At 37.3% G+C, this 11,683-nt stretch overlaps 1 protein-coding gene across 1 annotated transcript; it reads left to right on the top strand.

Moving 5' to 3' along the window:
* Nucleotides 1-11,544, top strand: plcd4b (phospholipase C, delta 4b). The gene is made up of 16 exons (XM_073845288.1): nt 1-137; nt 2,631-2,672; nt 2,762-2,920; nt 3,775-4,003; nt 4,196-4,325; nt 4,411-4,642; nt 5,925-6,126; nt 6,436-6,580; nt 7,164-7,313; nt 7,703-7,846; nt 7,919-8,072; nt 8,278-8,394; nt 8,562-8,740; nt 8,824-8,956; nt 9,183-9,332; nt 11,098-11,544. Exons 2-16 carry the CDS (start codon nt 2,651-2,653, stop codon nt 11,184-11,186), a joined length of 2,235 nt encoding a protein of 744 aa, XP_073701389.1. The 5' UTR covers nt 1-137; nt 2,631-2,650; the 3' UTR covers nt 11,187-11,544.
* Nucleotides 11,545-11,683: the final 139 nt, after the last annotated feature.

Below are 11,683 nucleotides of genomic sequence, written 5' to 3'. Positions count from 1 at the left end.
TGTGGAAGCAGCCCGGACTGCGGCTCTGTTTTCACAGTCCTTCTCACGCAGCAGCCAAAGACACATCAGAGCCCAACCTCCCCGTCTAGCCTTTTCAGTTCCATCAGATGTCAGTTCATCAGACGTCCTTTAGTCCGGTAAGTTCTGTTTATCCTCTTTTTCTATGTCCCTCCTTAGTGCTTGCTTCAGCTGTCTGCAGCTTTCTCCAGACCCTCTTTTCTGTGTTTACAACATTACTTTGTCAGCATTTACTGTTATTAGTGTCTCACTGCAGAGAATAATATGGTCTTCATCTGCACTAAGACTCTGTAACTGCTGCAATATTTTAGGATTGTGTAAGGGCACATTTTGTGGCTAATGGTCTTATTTAGAGTTCAAATCACAGTGAAGTCTGTTAATGCTATACAATATCTATTGATTTAATACTGAACAAAGGCAGGAAAATGCTAAATTAGATTCTACTCTATCCACCTGGGATATAACAGAACATAATGATGGTGCCAGCAGAGGATCGTGTAGATCTCAGAGACATATTTAGCAATGACTCATGACTCGCCTGACTGCACCGCTTCACTTGCGCCTGAATGAACATGTATTTCCTTTGGAGAAATTTACTAGGAAGTTTTCACCCCATTGTAAAATAGGGTACAATGGTGATGTAATCAGCCTATTTCTAGATTTAATTTAGCATGTCTGTGATCTCACGGACAAAAAAGCTTATGAACTTGTTTTATCGTAATGCATAAGGACTCACATCAGCAACACATCAGAAATAAGGTGTCAGTGGCTGAAAGGGACTAAATACAGTGCCTTGCGAAAGTATTCATACGTTTTATGTTACTGCCTTATGTTAAACTGCTTTAAATTACTTTTTTCCTCACATAAATCTACACTCTTTATACCATAATGACAAAGCAAAAACATAATTGTCACAACTTCATAAATTTATATTTAAAAAAAACTGAAATAAGGGCATTGCATTAGTATTCATACCCTTAACTTAGTACTTAGTTAAAGCACGGGTATGATGCAACAAGATTTGGCAGTTATCTGCCATTCTTCGCCTTACCACTTTACCTCTCAAGCTCTGTCAGCTAAGATGGGCAGACACGTTTTCAGGTTTCTCCAAAAATATTTGATTGGGTTCAAGCCCAGGCTGTGGCTGAGCCACTCAAGGACATTCACAGAGTTGTCTATAAGCCACTCTTGCTGTGTGCTTAGGGTCATTGTCCTGTTGGAAGGTGAACCTTCTGCTCAGTCTGAGGTTCTGAATGCTCTGGATTGGGTTTTCTTTAAGGCTATCTCTATATTTTGGTGCATTGAGCTTTTCTTCTACTCTGACGAGTTCCTCAGTCGCTGCCGCTGAAAAACAGCCCCACAGCATGGAACTGCTACCACCACACTTTGCTGTCAGGATGGTACTCTGCAGGTGATGAGCAGTGCATGGTTTCCTTCAAACATGATGCTTGGAATTGAGGTTCATTAGACCAAAAAAACTTGTTTATCACAGACTGAGGGTCCTTTAAGTGTTTTTTTCCCCACAAATTCCAAGTGTGTTTTCATGTGTCTTCACTGAGAACCCTGCTGAAAAAAAAACAGCTAAAACCTAAAGTCTTAGCTGGTTTAAGCTGGAAGTAGCTGGTTTTAGCTGGTCTTCCAGGCTCCCTGGTCAGGCTGGTTTTAGTTGGTGGTTTCCCAGCCTGACCAGCCTAGCCAGGCTGGGAATGTGCCAAAACCCCTCTAAAACCAGCCTGCTGACCAGCTATGACTAGCTAAAACCAGGCTGGTTGACCAGCTAAAACCAACCAACCAGCCTAGGCTGGTTTTAGCTGTTTTTTCACCAGGGAACAGGATTGAATTTGGACACATCGCTATAAAACCCAGATCGGTGGGGTGTTGCAATGATGTGTGTCCTTCTGTAAGTTTCTCCTATCTCCATATATGATCATGGAGCTCAACTAGAATGACCATCAGGTTCTTGGAAGGTTTTTCTCAGCTCTAGGAAGAGTCGTGGTTGTTTCAAACTTCTTCCAGTAAGGGTAACGGAGACTAAATGCTTTTGTAAACCTTCAATGACGCAGAATTTTTTGACCTAAGGGCTTGGTTTTTGCTCTGATATGCATTTTCAGCTGTTATACCTTTCATTAAGACGTGTGCCTTTCCAAATTATACTTATTAAATTGAATTTGCCATAGGTTAACTCCACTCAAAGTGTAGTAACATCTACAAGCAATATGAATGCTCCTGGGCTAAAATTCTACTGTCCCAGATAAGGGTATGAATACTTATGCAATGGAATCATTTAAGTTTTTTTGCCAAGATGTTAAAATGTATATTGTATGGAGTATAGATTGATGTGGGGAAAAAGTAAACATAAAGCAGTTTAACATAAGGCAACAACGTGAAATGAATACGTATGAATACTTTCGCAAGGCACTGTATATAATATCTAAGAATATGTACAGAATAGAGAGACGTATACAGCCAGCAATTTGAATCAGCTCTCTATGCAGAATTCTCAGCAGTCTTTCTTGTAAGTCATAACTATAGCGATGTGTTAACAGGAAAAAGACCTGAAATTTGAATTTTTGGTGAGATGGTTACACATTAATGTTTATTTGTGTCTGCAGAAAAGGTGAACTGTTAAAAAATGGAATCACCTCAAGCATGCTGTAAGTCACCCTGTGTGCGTTTGTGTGCTTGTTAAAATAAGCTTGGTGTTTCTGAAAATTGCTAATGGCCATTTCTCGTTCTCTGGCAGGCGAACAGGGTCATCCAAACCTTGAAGCTATGAAAGCCGGCATGTTTCTGCGCAAGGTGAAATCTCGTATGTGGAAGCGTCAGCGGCACTACAAACTTCAGGAGGACTGCAAGACTATTGCATATAAATCAAGCTGGGCAATAAACTCTTATTCTACCTGTACGCCCTTATTTTAGTATTCATGATGGTTTTAATGTTTCAGTTAGTTCTGGTCTAGTTTTAAACATTGTGTGTAACTGATCCAAGAAATGGCTGATTTATTTAAAAATTCTCTTCTGCACACCAAGTCTTCATTTATTTGAAATTATAGAAATTAACACTTTTATTTAGCAAGGATGCTTTAAATTGATCAAAAGTGATGATAAAGACAATTATCATTAAATGCATCTTAGCGTTTTTCAACAATCAGAATATTAGAATGATTTCTGAAGGATCATGTGACTGGATTAATGATGCTAAAAATTCAGCTTTAAAATCACAGTATTTAAATTACATTTTAATTTATATTGAAATAGAAAAATTTTAAATAGTAAAAAAAAAAAAAATTCAATTTTTTTTGCTGTACTTTGGATCAAATAAATGCAGGCTTGGTGAGCAAAAAAAGACTTTTAAAAAACATTAAAAATCTTAATGTTCAAAAACTTATGACTGGTAGTGTATATGGACTGCCAAAACAAAAACACACAAACAGGCTTATATGTAAGAAAGCCATTAGGTATTGCATAGAAAATAATGATCTTAAAGTATCAGCAGTTATCGATTGTACTTCAGGGTAATTTTGAAATGAATCCAAAAGGTATATATTAGTGTTTTTTGTGATGAGGACTAAAAGTATACATGTCAGGGAAGTAAATCAGACATGAGAGTAGTTGGATAAAGTCCAGGGATAAATTCAACATGAATAGTTTTGCTGGTTGCAAAGGGGAGGTGCACTAGTTTGTCTTTATTAAAAACTGTGAAGTACTCTGAACAAATGCAAAGCAAAGCTTATATTGTCTTCACATTTTTTTCAGTCTCCATCAGTGATGTGGAGGCTGTTCGTGAGGGACATAAGTCTGAGGCGCTTCTCAGTGTGGCAGATGAGTTTACTGCTGACCGCTGTTTCACTCTGGTGTTTCGTGGCCGAAAAGGAAACCTGGACCTGGTGGCTGATTCAGCGGAGGAAGCACAGGCCTGGATTCAGGGCATCAGAGCCCTCATGGAGGATATGGAGAACATGGATGAGAGCACCAAAATTGACCAGTATCCTTGTTATTAGAATCTTTATTTTTGCCATTTTGAAGTAGCTTTACAGATCTACAATATTAAGGCATAGATAGATGGATGATAGAGGGATGAATGGATAGATGGATAGACAGATAGATAGATTAATAGTTAATGAAGTCCAGCTGTTCACTGTCAACTTAAATTATCAACCTAAACCATTCCGCTCAGATGGATCTCAGACTGGTTTATGAAAGCAGATCTAAACAAGGATGGAAGAATTAATTTTAAGGAGGCAAAGAAATTACTGAAAATGATGAACGTGGACATGAATGAAGAACATGCATGCTGTCTTTTCATGGTGATTATGTGTTGCTTATGTGATTTTGCATCATACATTTTCACTGTGTTGAAGCTTATTGTAATTTGTTGGCATTTTCTCACAGATGGCCGATAAGTCTAAGTCAGGAACCCTGGAGGATCAGGAGTTTGTGGAGTTCTATAAAATGCTTACTGAGAGAACAGAGGTGCTGGACTTATTCCAGGATTATTCCAGTGATGGACAGAGTTTATCCCAGTGTGATTTGGAAGAGTTCCTGAGAGAGGAGCAGCTAGAGGGGGAGGGCAGTTATGAACATGCCCTTCAACTGATTGAGCACTATGAGCCTTCAGATACAGGTATTGATTCACTATCAACCATTATACTATACTCTTCAGTTTATAGTTTTTGTGATATATATCACCTCACTCTATAATATTTAAAATAATTAAATAGTTGATGTCCTGTTGATGAAAGGCTTAGTATAGTGTTTATATAGCTTCTTTCAAAAAACATTTTTGACACTGAACAGTAATTGGTTAGACCCTCTAGGGATCATATAGTATTATAGTATTATTAGTTCACTTCAAGATTAAAAATTTCCTGATAATTTACTCTCCCCCATGTCATCCAAGATGTTTATGTCTTTCTTTCTTCGGTCGAAAAGAAAAGAAGGTTTTTGAGAAAAACATTCCAAGATTTTTCTCTATATAACGGAGTTCAATGGGACTCAAAGGGTTGAACATCCAAACTGCAGTTTCAATGCAGCTTCAAAGGTCTCTACACAATCCCAGCCGAGGAATAAAGGTCTTATCTATGATGAAACGCAGTCGTTTTCTAAAAATAATAATAAAAAAATTAAATACTTTTTAACCACAAATGCTCATCTTGCACCTGCTCAATCTCACGCATTACATGGTCTTGTTGGAAAGGTCACGCATGACATAGGCGGAAGTAACGACCCAGTGTTTACAAAGTGAACGTGCAAAGAAAGTCAAATGCCCTTTACAAAAAAAGGTAGCACAATGTTGGAAGATTTTAAAGTTGGAGGAGAAAATGAAATGAGTTTTTCGCCCTACCTTACCTTTTTGAACTGAAGTACACAGACAAAGAACTAACCATTTGTGATCTTTCCAGTGAGATTATGTAATGCATCAAGCCACACATGCACATCACAGAGCTAGTGCAAGACAAGCATTTGTGGTTAAAAAGTACATACATTTTTATTGTTTTAAGAAAATGACCAATCATTTTGCTAGACAAGACCCTTATTCCTCGGCTGAGCTCCTGTAGAGCCCTTTGAAGCTGCATTGAAACTGCAATTTGGACATTCAATCCGTTCCTGGAATGTTTTCCTTAAAAAAAATAATTTTTCTTCAACTGAAGAAAGAAAGGCATGAATATCTTGGATAAGATGCTGGAGAGTAAACTATCTGGAAATTTTTATTCTGAAAGTGAACTAATTCTTTAATTGAAAACAATTTCTTTGCCTATATGGATGATCTTTTAATAATGGAGTAGTAAATAGCACTTAATCTAGATTGCTGCCTGTTGGGCAACAGTGAAGTGGTTCTTTACTCATGACTATTACTAAGAAGAAGGTTGAACAGATAAGATGCTTTATATTGTCTTCTTGTACAGCCAGAATGAATCACTCGATGTCAATCGATGGGTTCCTAATGTACCTGACGTCTCCTGAGGGATCCATCTTCAATCTAGAGAGGCAAGGCCTTTTTCAGGACATGAGTCAACCTCTTGCCCACTATTATATCTCCTCATCACACAACACTTATCTGATGGAGGACCAGCTAAAAGGACCAAGTAGCGTTGAGGCCTACATCCAGTGAGTTCTGCTTATTTATGGTAATACAGCCATGTGTGTACTTGATTTCACAGATGATTTCTTTGATGAAAAAGATTTTATGAGCATGAAAGTAACATCTCTTATACATGTATTACAAATTTTTCTGTTCAGTAACTTCAGAGAAATTGAAACTAGTTCTGAGATGCCCAAATATGAAATGGCAGGCCAAATCAAAGGTCATCAAAGGCCAACTTTGGCCTGTGGGTCCTGGTTTGGGCATCTCTGGCCTAGTTGCTGTTTGTGTTTGTGACAGTGGTTGTTAATTTGTCCTGGGTTGAACCTCTGAAGGGCACTTAAAAGAGGCTGCAGGTGTGTTGAAGTGGATTGCTGGAATGGAGCGAATGGGGAGCCGGTAGTTTACCATGGACACACTCTGACATCTAAGATTCTCCTCAAAGATGTGATTTCTACTATTGCAAATTATGCCTTCAAGGTGATGTATATTTCAAATATCAATAATAAAGGAGAAGTTCACTTTCAGAATTAACATTTCCAGATTATTTACTTACCCCCATGTTATTCAAGATGCTCATGTCTTTCTTAAATCGCAAAGAGTTTTTTGAGGAAAACTGACATCATTGTTTTATGTTTTTTTGTAAAGGGCGTTTGACGTTCTTTGCTCGTTCGCTTTCTAAACACTAGGTCGGTACTTTTGCCTATGTCACACGTGAACTTTCCAACATGATTACATAATGCATAAGGGTTGAGCTAGTGCAAGGCAAACATTTGTGGTTAAAAAGTATATACATTTTTATTGTTTTAGGAAAATGGCTGATCGTTTCGCTAGATAAGACCCTTATTCCTCGGCTGGGATCAAGTAGAGCCCTTTGAAGCTGCATTGAAACTGCAATTTGGACCTTCAAACCATTGGCCACCATAAAAGTCCACGATATGGAGAAAAATCTTAGAATGTTTTCCTCAAAAAACTTAATTTCATTTCGACTGAAGAAAAGAAAACATCTTTATACATAATCTATTTCCAGATTTATTAATCTTCCCATCATTTCTACTTTTAGGCATCTGACTATCCACTCATCGTGTCCATTGAAAACCACTGCAGCATAGAGCAACAGGAAGTCATGGCTCGATATTTCAGAGACATTCTAGGTGATATGCTACTGACGAACACAGTAGATGGAGTCTCCAGTGAACTGCCATCCCCAGAGGTGAGCTATTCAGTGCCTTATAGATAGTAGTGCACTTAACTCAACTGCTCTTAATGACTTCTTTATAAAAAACATGGATGACTGCCATGGACCTATAGAAAATATTCTATTGTCTTATCGTCATGGTACTGCAATGGGAACTTTCATTAACTATTAATGGTCACGTATGAAGATACCCACTTCGCGTTGAGTGGTTCTTGGCCTCCACGTTGTGCATTAAAATCATTTAATGCACAGCTAGCCGTGCATTATCCCTTGCATAAATTCGAAAAAATCCAAAACAGAAGCATTTTTACCTTAGACTGTATATTTTACTTCTAAGGTGCCCTTATATAATATTACATTATTAGGAATGTCAAGCAGCTCTACTTTTGCCTCATTTTTTTCAGGCACTTAAGAGAAAAATCCTGTTGAAAGGAAAGAAGATTAGAAACGAGTCAGAGAGCCCCACAGGTGAAGTCAGCGATGAGGACGAGGCAGCAGAAATGAATAAGGACAGTCCGGCATCGGAGAGTCCACCAACAGATGGCAAGGTACCTTGAGAAATATTGTGAAAAAGTGTTTTCCACCCCCTTGTTTAACATTGTTTGTTTTTCCCTGTTTAGAAATCGAAGCAAAATCTATGCAAGGAGCTCTCAGACCTAATGTTCTGTAGGAGCGTACATTTCCACAGCTTCGAACATTCCCGCACCTCTGCTAAGCCCAGTGAGATGTCATCTTTCTCTGAGTCTAAAGCCCGTAAATATTCAAAGGAAGCAGGTTAGAAGGTTTAGTTTGAATATATTTAACCTCATAATGTTCTAAACCTGTATGCTTTAATTTTTTCTGTGGAACACAAAAGGATTATTTAAGCAGCTCTTAGATTTTTTCCTTTCTATGTAACATATTTTATAAAGTAAAATAGAATACCGTTATATTAGAATAATTACATTTTGCATTCCGAATTCTTATTTTTGTCTGTCAGGTTTAGATTTTGCACTGCATAATACTAGGCAGTTGACAAGAGTGTATCCAAGTGGAATGAGAACGGATTCATCAAATTACTGTCCAGTGGACATGTGGAACACGGGATGCCAGATTGGTTAGTATGATAGATATTATATTACACACCATTATGTCAGTACTACACAGTGGAAGAATGTGAGCATGGCAGATGTGAAACACTCTATGTAAAGAGGAGCAGGGAAATGCAGCTAATGTGTTGTAAAGAGGCCAGTGTATTTACTTTAATGTGTTTCTGATTCACAGTGGCCTTAAACTTCCAGACAGCAGGATTGGAAATGGATCTTAATGATGGGTTGTTTACTCAGAACGGCTGTAGTGGCTACATCCTAAAACCTGAGATCCTTTGCAAAAGAGAGAGACTCTTTAATTCTGAAAATCCTGAGGAACGTGAAGATTACCACCCTCTATTGTTATATGTTAAGGTATTAAAAAATATTTGTGTTTCCTCTGAAAGTTTGTTTTGGGATTTTATTTGTTGATTCTTTCTGTTTCCATCTCTTTCAAGGTTATTAGTGGACAACAGCTCCCTAAAGTAAAGCAGAAAGATTGGTCCATTGTAGACCCCCTGGTAAGGGTGGAAATTTATGGTGTTCCTTTGGACCAAGCCAAACAGGAGACCAAATACATTGACAACAATGGTGAGGAAGTGAAAATTAAATGGGCTTAAGTGTTGTTAAATCACTACAAGAGAGACAAATGGAAATTGTGCATGTTCACATGCATGGGCATGTGATGTGGTGGTAACTTTAATAATGTAGAAACAGACATGACCTGTTAAGATGATTAGTTTCCATAATGTACAAACCTTATATTATTTAAGTCTTACTACTTGCAGTTTTTTTTCTACTTTTTTTATTTGGACAGGATTCAACCCACTTTGGAATGAAACCTTACAGTTCAAAATCCACACCCCTGAGCTGGCACTGGTGCGTTTTGTTGTTGAAGACTATGATAAAGCATCAAGGAATGACTTCATAGGGCAATACACTCTACCTTTCACCTGTATTCAACCAGGTAAGGCTATACTAAGAAGAAAAAACTGGGTCTTATTCAATGCTTTGTGAACGTATTCATACCCTTTCATATTTTTTTCACGGTTTGTTATGTTGCAGTCTTATGTTAAACTGCTTTAAATTACTTTTTTCCCCACATCAATGTACACACCATACACCATAATGACAAAACACAAAACAGGCTTGTTAAAAGATTTTTTAGAAATTAAAACTGAAATGATTCAATTGCATAAGTATTCTGGAACAGCTGAAATTTAGCTCAGGAGCTTTCATATCGCTTGTAGATGTTATTACACTTTTAGTGGAGTTAACCTGTGGCAAATTCATTTGAATGAGTATGATTTAGGAAGGCACAAACTACTCAATAAATGGCCTAACTACTGAAAATGCATGTCAGAGCAAAAACCAAGCCCTGAGGTCAAAAGAACTGCCTGTAGAGCTCAGAGACTGCTGCATTGAATGTTAAAAAAAGCATGTAGCCTCCATTATCCATATTGGAAGAAGTTTGGAACAACTAGGACTCTTCCTAGAGCTGGCCTTCTGACCAAACTGAGCAATTGATGGATATAGGCCTTGGTTAAATTCGTGACCAAATAGCTGATGGTCATTCTAGATGAGCTCTATGATCATATATATAGATGGGAGAAACTTAAAGGATAAACATCACTGCAACACTTCAACAATCTGGGCTTTATGGTGATGTGGCCAAACTTAATCCTCTTCTCAGTAAAGATACATGAAAACACACTTGGAATTTGCAACAAAGCACCTAAAGGACACTCAGACTGTGAGAAACAAGATTCTCGGGTCTGATGAACCTCAACTCCAAGCATCATGTTTGAAGGAAACCAGGTACTGCTCATCCCCTGCAGAGTACCATCCCAAAAGTAAAGTGTGGTGGTGGCAGCCTCATGCTGTGGGGCTGTTTTTCAGCAGCAGGGACAGAGAGACTTGTCAGAGTAGAAGGAAAGCTTAATGCACCAAAATATAGAGATAACCTTAATAAAATCTCAGTCCAAAGCATTCAGAACCTCAGACTGAGCAGAAAGTTAATCTTCCAACAGGACGATGACCCTAGGCACACAGAAAGAGTGGCTTATAGACAACACTGAATGTCCTTGACTGTCCCAGCCATAGCCTGGGCTTGAACCCAATCAAACATTTCTGGAGAAACCTAAAAATGTCTGCCAGCCCCCATTCAAGCTGAGCTTGAGAGGTGCAGTGGTGAGGCAAAGAATGACAGATAATTGCCAAATGCAGATGTGCAAAACTTGTCACATCATACCCAAAAAGACTTGAGGGCAGTAAAGGTGCTTTAACTAAGTTCTAAGTTAAGAGTATGAATACTTATGCAATGTACTTATTTAAGTGTTTTATTTTTATTAAATGTGCAGTATGGTTTGTGTAGAGAGAAAAGTATGTATGTGAGAAAAAAGTAATTTAAAGCAGTTTAAGGCTGAAACATAACAAAACGTGAAAAAATTAAGGGGTATGAATACTTTCGCAAGGCACTGTAACTATGCAAACAGAGAAATCCTCATTCATTAATAAATCTGCACATTCTCTATTTTTAATTTAATTTAAATTTTAGAACCAGTTGAAACACATTACACTATTACAATACTATTACATATATAAATAGTATAAATAGTACAAATAATATTATTTTGCATTAGTATTATTATTAGTGAATGAGACCCAGTGTATTTAGGCCTTTACTATAATATTTGGCTTTCTTGCAAGTAACAAAAAGCTTATTTTTCTAGGATATCGTCATGTGCATCTGTTGTCCAAAGACGGAACAAGTATCCATCCATCCTCCATCTTTGTTCATATCCAAATCAAAGAGCTGTAATTCTGTTTTCACAATTTACCATGCTTGTTCTTAAACTTGTTCTGAAGAGCTAATATTTCTCAGACAAATCTGTAGTTTGCTGTAAAAATGTAGAGAAAAGATTTTACCTTGTGCTTTGCTAAAACACACTTGGGCAATTGAACAAATTATGGCAATCCTTGAACAAACCAAAACATTATTTATTCATTAATCCTTGCATCAAAACAAAAAAGTATAGCAACTAGCATTATTTTCAAGAGTACCTCAATAGTAGTTGCATGGTGTTAGTAGTGCCTAGTCGTCAAAATAGACCTCCAAGAATGGTGCAGAAAAGTTTTTCAGTAAAAGCAATTTTTATTTTAAGCTATTTATCTATGCAATACATAAACTGTTAATTTATATATATATATATATATATATATATATATATATAGTTTTTTTTTTTTCCAGTTTGAAGGTTATACAATCAGGGCAGAATTTATCCTTACGGTTGTACATTATCTGAATGAATTTAACTG

This window comes from Garra rufa, chromosome 8 (assembly GCF_049309525.1).
Source record: "Garra rufa chromosome 8, GarRuf1.0, whole genome shotgun sequence".
In the NCBI taxonomy this organism is placed as follows: domain Eukaryota; kingdom Metazoa; phylum Chordata; class Actinopteri; order Cypriniformes; family Cyprinidae; genus Garra; species Garra rufa.
The sequence above is the reverse complement of the archived record's forward strand: the minus strand, read 5'-3'. Positions and strand labels throughout refer to the sequence as shown.

What these genes read in the sequence shown, in the direction of transcription:
- plcd4b (XM_073845288.1), top strand. Translation starts at nt 2,651, where the DNA reads ATGGAATCACCTCAAGCATGCT. An exon ending in TTGCAAATTATGCCTTCAAG is followed by an intron (nt 6,581 to 7,163) that starts GTGATGTATATT and finishes TTCTACTTTTAG; the next exon opens with GCATCTGACTATCCACTCAT. An exon ending in TTTCACCTGTATTCAACCAG is followed by an intron (nt 9,333 to 11,097) that starts GTAAGGCTATAC and finishes TTATTTTTCTAG; the next exon opens with GATATCGTCATGTGCATCTG.